Below are 16,941 nucleotides of genomic sequence, written 5' to 3'. Positions count from 1 at the left end.
AAGGAAATAAATGATGAGGTGAAGTAGTTTAAGTGGAATAAGTGGAAAATGATGGTGGGAAATGTATAAGGACTGGAATATTGAATTTGGGTTTCTAAATTTAAATTTTTGAAAAAGCAGATAAGGAAGTCAAATAAAATATTAGATTTTTCATAAATGTCATTTAAATTCAAATTGGGGTTGAAGTATTGGTCAAGATGAATAAAACAATTTTCAGTAGTGTTTAGAAGGGGGCCCTTGTTAATAACTTTGAGTATTTTTATGTCTTTATCAATTCTGGTGAAATTATGATTAGAATCTTGTATGTGTTGTCCTATTGCAGAGAATCTGTTGTATTTTATGGCACTGATGTGATCAAAGTATCTGATCAAAGTTATGCCCTGTCTGTCCAATATACGAAGAGCTACAGTTATTGCATTGGAATCTACACACACCAGATTTAGGAAAAAAAACATTAGATTTATTAATTGAATTAGTGTTATATAATAAATCAAGATTTCTGTTATTGGTTCTAAAAGATATTTTCACATTATGTTTTTTTAAGAATGTTGGTGATTTTATCTATACTGGCTCTGCTGTGCAAGTGCTTTAGTCATTGGATTACTGTACTGCATGCATTTTAGATGCCTTGTACTTGCATGGAAAGTACCAGATACCCTTAAAACACCGTGGCTTATCAAACTTTACTATGACTACGGGAGAAAGTCCCTCACTTCCATCTGCATTACAACACAGTGCAGTGACTATTCTTGTACCCTTCTATGATTTCCCGCAATGACACTTCTCTTGGAATTCAGAAATGCATCCCTTGCCACGTCACAAAGTATTTTAAGACCCATTAATGCATGCAATCACCTTGATTCTCAGTTTAAACCTTTCAAATGCCATGGAGAAAACTATTTCTGAAATGTATCCGACAAGGTGCATTTACATTATTCAAATAATGCACTTGGATAAAACACTGGGTAATAGGAAGGTACATTCAGGGAAACGGGGTTGTCTAGGGAGCGGTGATAAGGGTACAGAGATCTGGAAGTCAAGTAGGAATGACATAAAAATGTTATAGTGTTGAAATGTAGAAGAATTATAAAGAAAGGAATAGAATTAAGTAACTTAATGGATATATATTTACCAGATATTGTAATAGGAGTTGAATCATGGCTGAGAAATGATATAATGGATGCAGAAATTTTCTCACGGAACTGGAGAGTGTATCGTAGAGATAGGATAGGAATGGTGGGAAGGGGAGTATTCATTCTGGTGAAAGAAGAATTAGTAAGCTACGAAAAAGTTAAAGATGAGAAACATGAAATTCTAGGTGTAAGGCTCATTTCTAAAGATAATAGGCAACTTGATGTCTTTGGAGTGTACAGACCGGGAAAGGGTAGCGCTGACATGGATTCAGAATTATTTGATAAGATAATCAGCTATGTGGGAAACGACATGGAAAGGAATGTGATTGTAGCGGGGGATCAGAATTTACGAAATGTCAGTTGGGAAGGATATGCGAAAGACAGGAAGCATGACCAACAAATGGCAAATAAGCTAATATGGGAAGGACAGCTGATTCAGAAAGTGATGGAACCAACTAGAGGAAAAAATATCCTGGACGTGGTGCTGGTAAAACCAGATGAGCTCTATAGAGAAACCAAAGTAATAGATAGCATTAGTGACCATGAAGCTGTTTTTGTCATAGTTAAAAATAAATGTGTTAGAAAGGAAGGACTTAAAAGTAGGACTATTAGGCAGTATCATATGGCTGATAAAGCAGACATGAGGCAGTTTTTAAAATGTAACTATGATCGGTGGAAAACAGTAAATAAAAATGTAGACTCTGGGATGGGTTTAAAGTAATTGTTGAGGAATGTGAAAAAAGGTTTGTACCTTTAAAGGTGCTCAGAAATGGTAAAGACCCACCTTATTATAATAGAGAAATAAAGAGACTAAGAAGGAGGTGCAGATTGGAAAGAAATAGAGTCAGGAAAAATTGAAGGAACTTACTAGGAAATTGAATCTAGCAAAGAAGGCAGCTAAGAATAACATGATGGCAAGCATAACTGGCAGTCATACAAATTTTAGTGATAAATGGAAGGGTACGTACAGGTATTTTAAGGCAGAAACAGGTTCCAAGAAGGACATTCCAGGAATAATTAATGAACAAGGGGAGTGTGTATGTGAGGATCTTCAAAAGGCAGAAGTATTCAGTCAGCAGTATGTAAAGATTGTTGGTTACAAGGATAATGTCCAGAAAGAGGAGGAGATTACTGCTAAAGAAGTATTAGAATTTACATATGATGACATTTAGAGTAAGATACAAAAGTTGAAAACTAGAAAAGCGGCTGGAACTGGTAAGATTTCTGGGGATATACTAAAGACAATGGATTGGGATATAGTACCATATCTGAAGTACTTACTTGATTATTGTTTGCTTGAAGAAGATATACCAGATGAATGGCGAGTTGCTATAGTAGCCCCTGTGTATAAAGGAAAGGGTGATAGACATAATGCTGAAAATTACAGGCCAGTAAGTTTGACTTGCGTTGCATGTAAGCTTTGGGAAGGCATTCTTTCTGATTATATTAGACATGTTTGTGAAATTAATAACTGGTTCGATAGAAGGCAGTTCGGTTTTAGGAAAGGTTATTCCACTGAAGCTCAACTTGTAGGATTCCAGCAAGATATAGCAGATATCTTGGATTCAGGAGGTCAAATGGACTGTACTGTGATTGACCTGTCTAAAGCATTTGATAGGGTGGATCATGGGAGACTACTGGAAAAAATGAGTGTAATTGGACTCAACAAAAGAGTGACTGAATGGGTTGCTATATTTCTAGAAAATAGATCTCAGAGAATTAGAGTAGACAAAGCTTTATCTGACCCTATAATAATAAAGAGGGGAATTCCTCAGGGCAGTATTATTGGACCTTTATGTTTTCTTATATATATATATAAATATATGAGTAAAGAAGTAGCCTCCGTGGCTAAGATGGCAGCGCGTCGGCCTCTCACTGCTGGATACAGTGGTTCAAACCCCGGTCATTCCATGTGAGATTTGTGCTGGACAAAGCGGAGGCGGGACAGGTTTTTCTCCGGGTACTCCGGTTTTCCTTGTCATCTTTCATTCCAGCAACACTCTCCATTCTCATTTCGTAGCATCTATCATTCATTAATGTATCACTTTGGGAGTGGCGACCCCATCATAATAATAGCCTATATATGATTCATTCATTCATTACATCCCTGACCCGGTCAATGACTGGAAAACAGGTTGTAGGTTTTCATTTTTTTCATTTTCATGAGTAAAGAAGTGGAATCAGAGGTAAGGCTTTTTGCAGATTATGTTATTCTGTATAGAGTAATAAATAAGTTACAAGATTGTGAGCAAATGCAACGTGACCTCGATAATGTTGTGAGATGGACAGCAGGCAACGGTATGTTGATAAACGGGGTTAAAAGTCAGGTTGTGAGTTTCATAAATAGGAAAAATACTCTCAGTTTTAATTACTGCGTTGATGGGGTGAAAGTTCCTTTTGGAGATCATTGTAAGTATCTAGGTATTAATATAAGGAAAGATCTTCATTGGGGAAATCACATAAATGGAATTGTAAATAAATGGTACAGATCTCTGCACATGGTTATGGAGGTGTTTAGGGGTTGTAGTAAGGATGTAAAGGAGAGGGCATATAAGTCCCTGGTAAGACCCCAACTAGAGTACAGTTCCAGTGTATGGGACCCTCACCAGGATTACCTGATTCAAGAACTGAAAAAAATCCAAAGAAAAGCAGCTCGATTTGTTCTGGGTGATTTCCGACAAAAGAGTAGTGTTACAAAAATGTTGCAAAGTTTGGGCTGGGAAGAATTGGGAGAAAGAAGACGAACTGCTCGACTAAGTGGTATGTTGCAGGTTATGAACTTCATTTTCCTTGTCCGTATTGAAGATCTACTTGTGATACAATTCCTTTAGTTTTGCCAATTGCCACCTTTTCAATACAATAAAAATATATTACAAACTTACATATTTATTGTGATGTTTATATGGTACATGTTTCGCTCCTTTTTGTGAGCATCATCAGCCAAACTATCATTAATCTAAGATTGTATAAGATCATAAATTCTTTTGGTTCAAGATTACTCCTATAAAACGAATTGATAATCTTATAACATTTTAAAAGTCACACAACAATAAAACTATGTCTTAAGCTAACACTTTTTTTTGTCTAAAATCTTCTTCAGTCTAACATGTTATTGCCAAGACTCATCTGGTGAACATCTTTTAAAATTGTTTAAAAATAAGAATAAAATAAAAAACTTTTGAGATCTGGCTAGTTGTGTTGATTCCTGTTGCTTAACTTGTATAATTGTCATTAAATTTCATAACAGTACAACACAAGAAGTGCAAACAGGACAACAAGTAGTTCTCAAGAGGCTAGGAGTAACACCAAACAATTATGCAACAGAAAGAAAAGTAAGTGACAATTCTTCCAATAAGATGTTATACAGAAATACAATCAAAACCATAAACATATAATTTTTATCTTTCATTACAGATACACCAACGAGCCATTATGGAATGTTCGAGAACATTTAAAATCCAATATCACATCAGAAAGTGTTTCATCAACAAGTTTGTTCACGAACAATTTTACCCCATTGATAATATAAATTAATACCAAAACATTTTATAAATGTTACTCCAGCAACGAGAACAAGTCTATCGACCATAATGACGATTATCAACTGCAGAAAATATTCAATACTGTTATGGAATTTAATGACAATTATAGAAGTTAAGCAACAGGAATCAACACAAGTAGCCAGATCTCAAAAGTTTTTTATTTTATTCTTCTTTTTAAACAATTTTAAAAGATGTTCACCAGATGCGTTTCGGCAATAAAATGTTAGACTGAAGAAGATTTTAGACAAAAAAGTGTTAGCTTAAGACAAAGTTTTATTGTTGTGTGACTTTTAAAATGTTATAAGATTATCAATTAGTTTTATAGGAGTAATCTTGAACCAAAAGAATTTATGATCTTATACAATCTTAGATTAATGATAGTTTGGCTGATGATGCTCACGAAAAGGAGCGAAACATGCACCATATAAACATCACAATAAATATGTAAGTTTGTAATATATTTTTATTGTATTGAAAAGGTGGCAATTGGCAAAACTAAAGGAATTGTATCATAAGTGGTATGTTCCAAGCTGTCAGCGGAGAGATGGCGTGGAAGGACATTAGTAGACGAATAACTTTGAGTGAAGTCTTTAAAAGTAGGAAAGATCACAATATGAAGATAAAGTTGGAATTCAAGAGGACAAATTGGGGCAAATATTCATTTATAGGAAGGGGACTTAGGGATTGGAATAACTTACCAAGGGAGGTGTTCAATAAATTTCCAATTTCTTTGAAATCATTTAAGAAAAGCCTAAGGAAAACAACAGATAGGGAATCTGCCACCTGGGAGACTGCCGTAAATGCAGATCAGTATTGATTGATTGATGAGGAGGTACACAAATTTCACTGACAAACATAACCTCACACAATGAAAGAAAGAAAAAAAGCACGATTCAAAGATGAGGACAAATTTTTCTGGCTCCCCTGTACAAATGCTTTATCTTCTGGATTACTGTACCGTTTGCATTTTTAGATGCCTTGTACTTCCACCGAAAGTGCCCGACGCCCTTAAAACATCGTGGCTTAACAAACTTTCCTATGACAAAGGAAGTCTCTCACTTCCGTGTGCTTTGCAACACAGAACAGTGACACCCAACCTTGTACAATTTCTCAGCTGACACCTCTCCCCTTTAAAACCATAAGTCCGTTTGGGTTTGGCATTTTTAAAAATAATGCAGTTTCATCGGCATTGACAATATTGTTTGGTGCATACGAATTGATTATATGAGCCATGCTTTTTTGCCAACTGTCAGCATCGCCAGTGTCTGCAGATTCTGCTTCTCTGCACACTGATTTCTACGTGATATTATGGCATTCCTTAAAATGCAGAATACAAAAGAATTACGATTTCACTCGAATTGAGCAAATATGAAGCATACTGTAGACACACCGAAGTGAGTGAAAGTGTGGAAAGCTACCCCTGCACATTCTGGAAGACACGTTCTTTCACGGCGTGGAGAAATTTTGAATTTAAATTACTCTGTAAAATACAATTTTTTTAAATGTAAAGGTAGTTTTGAATTAAAAGTCTGAATTTTGATAACTGGACCGACATTGTTCTTCAAATTATGAATCATCAGTATTTCGAATTAAACAATTTTAATAACATGCAAAACCGTACCTCATACTTCCAGGAACGAGAGCTTCTTCGAATTAGGCAAGGTTTTTAATTAACAATCGATTTTGAATGATCGAGGTTCTATTGGATATTCCAACCCATTGTCTATACTGTAGTATATCTCAAGAAATCTTATCAATTCCAGCTGCTTTTCTACTCTTCAAATTTTGTATCTTATTGTAAATATCTTTGTTATCATAGGTAAATTTCAATACTTCATTAGTATTACTTACCTCTTCTATCTGGACATTATCCTTGTTACCGACAATCTCCACATATGGCTGACTGAATATTTCTGCCTTCTGCAGACCCTCACATATGCACTCCCCTTGTTCATGATGATTCCTGGAATGTCCTTTTAGGAACCTGTTTCTGTCTTAAAGTACCTATACATACCTTATTTTTCACTAACATTTGTATGACTGCCAATTATGCTTGCCATCATGTTATCCTCAGCCAACTTCTTCGCTAGATTCAATTTCCATGCAAGTTCCTTCAAATTCTCCTTACTTCCACAGCCATTTCTAACTATTTCTTTCCAACCTACATCTCCTTCTTAGTCTCTTTACTTCTCTGTTATAATATAGTGGGTCTTTACCATTCCTTACCACCTTCAAAGGCACATACCTTTTTTTTTTTTTTTTTTTACAATTGCTTTAAACCCACCCCACAGTCTGTCTACATTTTTATTTACCATTTTCCACTGATCAAAATTACTTTTTTTTAAACTCTCTCAAGCCTGTCTTTTCAGTCATATGGCACTGCCTAACAGACCTATTTTTACGACCTTCCTTTCTATCACATTTATTTTTAAGTACAACAAAAACAGCTTCGTAATTACTAATACCATCTATTACTTCAGTTTCTCTATAGAGCTCATATGGTTTTACCAGCACCACGTCCAGAATATTCTTCTCTCTAGTTGGTTCCATCACTTTCTCGTTAACTGTGTACGAATCAAATAAATACAATGACATCAGTGCTCTGAGACCCATTATGGTGCAAAGAAAAGTTTATTAAGAATCCACCGATATATTGTCAGATAACTAAATTTATTACTTTATTACTTATTAATTAATTTATTACCTTTTCAAAAACTAGATTGCCAACTTTCTTTCCATAGACATCAGAAGGATCTAAAAGGTTTATGATCTTGATGTTAGGTCACTTAAAATAACAATCACCAACACCAATAACAGTTCTAAATTTATTCTTTACTACCACCCTCTACAGTATACCATCCAGCAAAAGTCTGCATTAATCAGATACTCCAGCACTGCAACTAACCTGAGACTCCGAGTGTCGCACAAGTATAAATCTGTGCTGTGCTGTATAAGGGCATGACTAATGTCCACACAACCCACAAAGGTATGGCCAGAGAGGATCAGCTGTAAGTCATGATGAGTACATTGGGTCACCTCTCTTCGTAACTCAAGCAGACTTGTCAGGCGAAATTCTCTCCTAAAAAGTGAATCAAAACACTATTAGCAGTTTTAGGAACAAAACAAACAGGGTGGTTGGAAACAACGTGAACAAGGGATGTTAGCGTTAGAGGGTTGATCATACTGATGATAATTTGAAATTTTTTTGTATATCTCGCACCGTTGGCTTGAGAGCCATGCTGCACCATACGTTTCAGCCTATGTCACCTTAGCGTACTTGCTATGATGCAATCCTATCAGCTTGGGATCCATGTTCAAATCCCTCTCCTGGCAAAGTTTTTCCCTCATTAGTGAAGACGATCTTAAACCATGTGCAGGTTTAGCAACAACACCTTGCAAAGCTCATTTGAATTTGCCCACTAAGTGATCTGATTGGCTACCTTCAACAGCTGATAGAATGACAACGGTGCAAGCTATCAAATTTCTTTTTCAAATTATTTATCAGTATGACCAACCCGCTCACTCATATACCTGGTTCACATTGTTTCCGACCACCCTGTATACACAGGTCTAGGGAGTTTTATGTCTACATTAGTCTGTTTCAACATATTAACCAGCTAAGCACAAACCACAAGGAACATTGCTCATTGCAACACCCAATAGCCAACTATCAGGGACACACACTAGGTCACATAGTCATTATTTATGAACTATCATACAGCCAGAGGAACATCACTGATGTGAGTGGACAAGGAAAGATTAAACTTTATCGGACGAGCGATCGAAATATCAACCCCTCAAAAAGATAGAGCGGTCGAGATTTGAACCATAGTCAAACCCCGCCAAAAGGACGAGCGGTCGATATATCAACCACATAATTTATCTCGCATTTTGCCTTGAATTCTGGCTTATGAAAATGATCTACTCATTTTGTTATTAATATATGAGTCGCTACAATGCGCAATGCCATGAATTATGGCTTATGAAAATGCACAGAATAATTTGGCGGCTGATTTTCCTGCAACAAATAAAGCAATTCATAGTAAACATGGCTGGACATGCAAGGGAAGGGACATATTATTAGAAAAGAGAAGGGAAACCTGTGCTTAATAAGCTGGAAGTATATTTCCTAATTAACATGCAAAACCCCCCACCATCCGGTCACTTTATGGATGACAATGGGATTGCACCGAAGCCTGCAATAATCGAGAGCTACAATGCACTAATGGGTTATTGTGACAAGAGTGATCATATGGCCAATAGTTAGGATATTTCCCGCCAAACATGGAAGTGGACAAAGAAACTATTTTTCCATCTGCTGAACATAGTTATTTTGAACGCCTTCATCATTCATACGTCGTGTGAAGGAAAGCTGTCTTACAAGGAGTTTCGTGAGCTACTTCCTAGAAATCTAATACATGCTGCTCAAGACATGAACCCAGAACTACCATCCACTAATCTTGGCAGACCGGTTATCAGCATTGCACGCCTTTCTCGCCTTTAAGTGAAAAGTTCTAAACATTGGCCTCAGAACGGATCATCTCGCAGGTGCGAAGTATGCTCCGAGAATAAGGGAAAGGCATCAAGATCGAATTTCCCTGTGGCGTAGCACTTTGAGTGTATCCTTGCTTCAAAATATACCACACCGAAAGTACCTTTTAAGGTCCATTATTTAATTTAATTTCCGGGTTGAACCGTGTTGTACTTGTACGCATATCACGTACAGTTTGCCGACGTTTCGAATACATTGCAGTATTCTTTGTCAAGGCGACTGAAATACCCCTACTCAATCCGAGGTAATCAGTCTCCCAGGCAGAAATTACACTACTAGAGTGGCCTTGATCTTGGCCTTTTATATCCTAGTCTTTCTGGCTGACGTAAGCCCTGGCTGTCTCGCAAGACTTCTGGAAAGTATATGTCACAGCCAGGTAGTGGGGGCTTGCCCGCGCTGTTATGTAATGGGGTTGCAGCCCGTGTGTTTATGTTGTGGTCTGTATGTCTTAAACTATGAATGATAGGCATCCAAGAATTACTGATTTTGTATCCTTCTTCTAAATTTATGTTGTTCGGATGTTTCTTGATTTCGATAGCCTCGCGGATTTTCCTCTCCAGATTCCAAGGGATAGCTGCTAGGATCTTGGTCTTGTCAAATGATATTCTGTGCCTAGTTTCGTAGGAATGCTTGGCTACTGCTGAAATATCTGTGTTTTGGTTCTTGGTGTGACGGATATGTTCTTTTAGGCGGGTGGAGATCAGACGTTTTGTCTCACCTACATAACAAGCTCCGCAGCTACATTCAATGTGATACACTCCAGGGGCCTGTAATTCTATTGTGTCTTTTACTGGTGGTAGATAACGGGCTAGCTTATGGTGAGGTTTATAGATAGTTTTTATGTTTTATGTTGTATAAACCTCACCATAAGCTAGCCCGTTATCTACCACCAGTAAAAGACAAAATAGAATTACAGGCCCCTGGAGTGTATCACATTGAATGTAGCTGCGGAGCTTGTTATGTAGGTGAGACAAAACGTCTGATCTCCACCCGCCTAAAAGAACATATCCGTCACACCAAGAACCAAAACACAGATATTTCAGCAGTAGCCAAGCATTCCTACGAAACTAGGCACAGAATATCATTTGACAAGACCAAGATCCTAGCAGCTATCCCTTGGAATCTGGAGAGGAAAATCCGCGAGGCTATCGAAATCAAGAAACATCCGAACAACATAAATTTAGAAGAAGGATACAAAATCAGTAATTCTTGGATGCCTATCATTCATAGTTTAAGACATACAGACCACAACATAAACACACGGGCTGCAACCCCATTACATAACAGCGCGGGCAAGCCCCCACTACCTGGCTGTGACATATACTTTCCAGAAGTCTTGCGAGACAGCCAGGGCTTACGTCAGCCAGAAAGACTAGGATATAAAAGGCCAAGATCAAGGCCACTCTAGTAGTGTAATTTCTGCCTGGGAGACTGATTACCTCGAATTGAGTAGGGGTATTTCAGTCGCCTTGACAAAGAATACTGCAATGTATTCGAAACGTCAGCAAACTGTACGTGATATGCGTACAAGTACAACACGGTCCAACCCGGAAATTAAATTAATTCTTCACACCGTGGAAGCTTCACTTTTAAGGTCCATGTTTTCACCTTCTTCTTTATGAAATCATTAATTCGTTTGAATGTTGTTTTTGTGCCTCGAGAAGTGTAATGTGATATAAAGTGATAAGAACAAAATAACTCACTACTTCCTCGTAGAGTTTTCACCTCAGCGTGGCCTGTCTTCTGTCACTGCGTCAGCGCATTCGTTTCCTGTTGCTGACCTCGCCTACCTTAGAACATAAATTGCCATGTCAAGCAATACTATTGCTCCATATCTAGGAAAGACTCAGAGATTTTCATGTCATTTCAAAGGTTTTCTTAGATGCAAGATTGTGTACAGTGTGTACAAATTCAAAGGTAATGTAGTGTAATAAGAGATTAATTGGACTTATTAATAAATTTTAACTATTGGTTTATAAATCATTTACTATCATCACATTCCCTGTTTTGTATGGAATAATCCAATCCTTATTCCTAGTTGTTCTTTCAAAATCTCTAATTTCTACGAGAGTATCAGTTAGACTGTGTCATTCATACTGTCACTAGGAAAGAAAACTCTGGGTGGCATGGGCTCGGACCTTACTAATACTCCGTCTGCCACAGTTCACGCGTGCGCACGCACACCCGTCCGATAAAGGTTAACAGACTGATTACATAAGTCAATATTTATAATGCAGCCTGGGAACCAGTACCACAAGTCAATCAGAGGAATTGTTCAGAACAGTGCAGCTGCCATCAAGGTTGTCATCTTCATCATCATCATCATCATCATCATCATCATCAATCAAGTAATATATGGAAGCATAGGAACATTGAAAGGAACAGATAATAGAAAAACCACAATAACAGGTCAGTGTGGGAAGAGGGACAAATAGAAATAAATCACAAAAGGACAAGGATAATCTCCACAACTTCATGCACTACAATCTTTGATTAGAATGGTTCACTCCCAATTCTTCTATATCCATTCCTTCTCAGCCTTCAACAAACATTTTTTGCTTCCCAGCTTCATCAGGAAGGGGGGCTTCAACGCTCACTTTATCTCAACAGATCCTTAATCTTGATGAAGGAAGTGTAAGATATGAAGAAAACCAGATTAACAAAGGGGAAAGGAAGAGAAAGTTGAAGACATGATAAAAGACTATTACCACATGACAAACACAAAAGGAGAAAAGGAACCCAATAGGTTTAAGACATCAAGACTGAAGATCTGAAGAAAGGCATTTGCCATTATTTCACTTCCTGAGTACTTGAAGTGCTTCGACACTTCTAAGCATGCTCACTTCCAATTTTTATTCCTCCTCTTCCTTCCTCTTTCCTGTGGTCATTAACCATTGATTTACTTTTCTCTGCAGTAATTTTCATTCCCCATTGTTCAATCTTTCCGCCAAGAGTGTCCATCTATTCCTGTACCTAACATTCATCCTTTCCCCAGATCAGAGTATCAGCAGCAAATAGCATTACATTTAATTTTGTTTCTTCACGAGATTTCCTTGCTTCCTTCAAAATCTGATCTGCTACCAATATAAATAAAAATGTTGACAGAACTATTCTTTGTCTTAGTCCTGTTTCTATTTTAAACCATCCCATGTTCCCAGCTTTTATTTTCACACCACTGCAACATTTGTAATGCATCGCTTTAAAAATTTATTACCCACATTTTTCTGCATCAGGATTCCCAAACCTCTTCTCTGTGTTCCCTATTATAGACTTCTTCTACAATATTGGTTCCACTGTTGATCTTCTGCATATAAATCCAAATTATTCCTTATGAAATTGAGACTGTTTTTTGTCTAACCTTTCTTTCTATTATCTTCCCAGGATTTTGTCAACCTGTGACATAATTGTAATTCATTTATCTTCTTATCACCTTTCTTGAATACTGGTTTTAAGAGTCCTTTCTGCCAAACCAGGAATTTGTTTCTTTTTCCATACACATCACAGTAACCAAGAAGTCCACTGCAAGCCTACTGATCCTGCAGCCTTGATCAATTCTACAGCAACTTCACTTATACCAAAAACTTTAAATGTCTTAATCTTTTGATGGCTATTCAATCTTCTCCAACTGTAATGTTGTCTTCTCCTTCCTTTTAGGTTAGTTTTCTTGTCTCATTTATGGCTTTTTTCACTACTTCTCACATTAAGTCCTTGAAATACTCTTTCTACCTTCTTTTAATTCCACTGGGATCTTCTTTGACCTTTACATATCCAGTGTTCAAATTATGATTTTTTTATTTTTTTAATACTTTATTTAACAGTTCTTTCCAGAATTCCCATCTTGGTTTCTCTACAAAATTCCAACTCTTCTCGTTTCTTCCTTTACCATCCTTGTACATGCACTCTTTGCTTCTATCTGTTTTTTTTTTTATTTATTTATTTATTTATTTTTTTTTTCTTCAGTATTAAATATCCTCTTTTCTTTCCAGGTTTTCTTCCTTTCTTTTATTGTATCTTTCACTCTTTCTTTCCAGGTCAATATGATTATTTCTGAGTGGTGAAGTGTTTAAATACAACTAAATTAGTTCACGTTACAAATAAAAATATTTCTTAAAAAATTTCTTTATGGAGCATTTTGAGAAGGACGCTATTGCTTCGGCGCCTGACAAACCTATGATTTAGTGAAGGTATACTGATGACACATTTGTGATACGGACAGAAGGTTCAGAGCAACTTCAACTAAACCCCCTAAGTCAGCAACATCCTTCAATTCACTATGGAGATGGAGTCAGATGGATGTCTTCCTTTCTTGGATGTTCTAGTAAGAAAGAAAGCGGACGGCTGCTTAGGACAAACTGTCTATCGTAAGTCTACCCACACATATAAAAATGGCGGATAGTGTATAGTTACAAAATCCGAGGCTCGTGGTATGTGCGACATTAGGAGGTGAATTTTAGCAGTTTGACAGTCGTGTGATACATTATTGTAACTTGTACAGTTATTCACATCAGAGTGTTCGTGAAGTGTTCAGTGAAACCTGAAGCGAAATATCTACGAAAACCACCATGCCACCCAAAGTTAAAGAGGTGTCAATGGAAGCCATTGTGAAGCAAGCAGTGCAGGAAGCGCTGAGCAGTAAGGAAACTCTCAACACGCTTGCCAACCTCATCCAAGATCAGGTGACGAAGACAGTTGTAGAGCAACTGAAAGAAACAAATTTCAATACGAGTGTGATCAAGGAATTAAAGCATACTCTGGAAAAAAAAAGACACAACCATAAGGGAATTAAAAAGGGAACTGTAAATTAAAACAGACAGTTTAGAGCAGTATCAAAGAAGACAGTGCTTGCGTGTGTTTGGTGTGGAAGAAGCTGCAGGAGAAAACACTGACAATATTGTAATCGATATTGCACATGAAATTGGAGTGGAACTCTCAGTGGACAAAACAGACAGATCGAATAGGCTTGGGAAAAATCAGAACGGCCATCCAAGACCCATAATGGTCAAGTTTGTTTTGTACCGGAAAAGAAATGCAATGTTTGTAAGCAAAAAGAAACTCAAGGGTACAAACAAAACAATTAGAGAGGACCTAACCTCAGAGAGCCAGCCTCGTGGTGTAGGGGTAGCATGCCTGCCTTTTACCCCGAGGCCCCAGTTTCGATTCCCAGCCAGGTCAGGGATTTTTACCTGGACCTGAGGACTGGTACGAGGTCCACTCACCCTACGTGATTAGAATTGAGGAGCTATCTGATGGTGAGATAGCGGCCCCGGTCTAGAAAACCAAGAATAATGGCTGAGAGGATCTGTCGTGCTGACCACATGACACCTCGTAATCTGCATGCCTTCCGGCTGAGCAGCAGTCGCTTGGGAGGCCAAGGCCCTTCAAGGGCTGTAGTGCCATGGGGTTGGGGTTTTTAACCCCAGAGAGACTGCGGCTTCTACAGGCCGCTATAGGCAAGTTCAGTGTGCGGAACGTGTGGTCGAAGGATGGCATAATTTATGTTAAGCAGGAAACTTGTAAAATACCTGTATCAAACCGCGAAGATCTTGATCGTATTCGCTAACAATGATCCACGATTCTGTAAACTAAATACCGCTGTATAGAACTTTCATCAGAATTTGAACTATAGTTATACATTTTTATCATTAATTTCAGTTTTAGTTTCTTAATTTTATCTCAACTTATAAATCTCATATTTTGTCCCGCATTGGCTCAACACAACTAAGGTTATGTTACAAGGAGATTCTCACCTTCCTATACTGGTCAATTTTTTATAGCTAGTTTATTATTTACATAACATAATCCAGCTTAATCTCTGAGTATAATACTAAATAGAACATGTTTTGTTCCAACTATGGAACATCTTCAGCTAAAAGATTTAACAAAAAAAGGATAAGACAAATAAAAACACTTGTGATGATTATTATTATTATGATGATGATGATGATGATGATGAGATAAAATGTTCATTCGTGTTGGGTTAAAATTTTCCAACAAGCCAATGTCCAAGTTAACGAATAAAATCGACGTAAGGGGTCTTCTTTTCTTAAACTCTTGAAATCAACCATAGTTGAAGTAGAATTTAAAGTGAAATAAGTCTGAAACGAGAAAGAAATTAAGTAAGAAGGTTGGTATTTTAAAGGAGAAAACCTTGTAAGAATGTATATTGGTGAGGTGTGTGAGGATATAAGAAATTATTTACCTCATAGCCAGTCTGTTGTGTTTAGCGTTCTCCCTTATGCCGTGTCGTCAACTGACGAAGCTTGTATGTGCGTGAGGAGCTTGTGGTAGGCGAGGGGAAGCATGTTGGATATTTCTCCGAATCCTTTTTGATGGCTTTCCTAGATAAATCCAATTCAGCAGCCCCTTCTAACAATATACTGATATTCTCTGTTATTTCGTTAATATTCTGGCTAGGGTTTTGTTTCTGATCTATCTCAATATAAATATTTTCCAGAATATTCATTAATTTACCTTTGTTTAACGTTCAAAAAATGGTCAAGTCTTTTTCTGTTGTCATAAAATTATTTTTATATTCAGTCATATGTAGACTGATGGCCGAGTATTTCCTATGTTTCTCAGCATTAACATGTTCCAGGTATCTTACTAAGAAATTCCATCCTGTTTGCCCAATGTATGAATTGGCACAATTCAAACACTTAAGTTTATATATCCCCAAATTTGAATATCTGTTATCATTTGCAATACTTCGGTAATTGAAAATTAAACGTTGTTTATTGTTATTAGTGCGAAAGGCAATTTTGAAATTAAGTCTCTTAAAAATATTAATAATCTGGTAAATGTTTCCATTATTATAGGTGAAAGTGGCAAAGTTTTTCTTTTTTTTTAATCAGCTGCGTTTGAGGTTTACTCTTCATTTTATTTATTAATCCGTGTATCCGTTGCTTATCGCTATTTTGTAAATAAGATTAATTTCTTTTTGGAAATCGTTTTTGGACAAGGGGATGTTAAAGGCTCTATTTAACATGCTTAAAAAGGAACTCCTTTTATGTGCCTCAGGATGGTATGAATCTTTTCATATGCTATTTATAGTTTGGATCGGTTTTCTGAAGATTGAAAAGGATAAATTTACTTTCAACGGTTAGATCAAGGAAATTTAGTTTTTTATTGTTCACAGTTTCTAATGTGAATTTTATGAAAGGGTCTAAATGTTAATTTTATCTATTAAATTAGTGCTGCTATTGATCTGTTCATCAATAATTGCAAAAATGTCATCAAGAAACCTTAGCCAGACGATAATAGCTTTTTCTTCACTTCAAATTTTATGTTTTTCTAAATGCCATGTATATTTCAGCAAGGATACCTGATGTTGGGGACCCCATTGGCAGACCTCTCTGTTGATATACTGTGTTACTGAAGGAAATATAATTACTGTTAAGGGTAAATTCTAGGCATAGTTTAAATTCTTCTATTTCATGGTTACTAAGTTTATTTTGTGTCCTTAAGTTATTCTTAAATATGTCTAGGGTTTCCTTTGTGGGGATGGTAGAATACATATTAGCAACGTCGAATGAGTTCAAGGTGAAACATGGTTTTAATTTAATGTTTTCAATAATTTTACAAAATTCTATTGAATTTCTAACTGTAGTTCCACTTTGGAAAGTATAGTGCTTTAAGAAATAATTTATAAATTTAGAGGTTTAGTAGGTAGGGCCGTTTTTAACTCTGAGCACCAAGGGATGATTTTTCATTCCTC

General features: G+C 36.8%; 1 protein-coding gene across 1 annotated transcript in view; it reads right to left on the bottom strand.

The window, feature by feature from the left end:
- Positions 1–16,941, bottom strand: part of Mlh1 (DNA mismatch repair ATPase Mlh1) — a 205,953-nt gene that overhangs the window by 73,683 nt on the left and 115,329 nt on the right. Inside the window, exon 7 of the mRNA XM_067158893.2 lies at positions 7,581–7,754. Within this exon, the coding sequence (XP_067014994.1) occupies positions 7,581–7,754 (174 nt within the window). The remainder of the gene's footprint in view (positions 1–7,580; positions 7,755–16,941) is intronic.

The sequence above is a fragment of the Anabrus simplex genome, chromosome 1 (genome assembly GCF_040414725.1).
Source record: "Anabrus simplex isolate iqAnaSimp1 chromosome 1, ASM4041472v1, whole genome shotgun sequence".
Lineage (NCBI taxonomy): Eukaryota > Metazoa > Arthropoda > Insecta > Orthoptera > Tettigoniidae > Anabrus > Anabrus simplex.
This window is presented reverse-complemented; position numbering and strand designations above follow the sequence as displayed.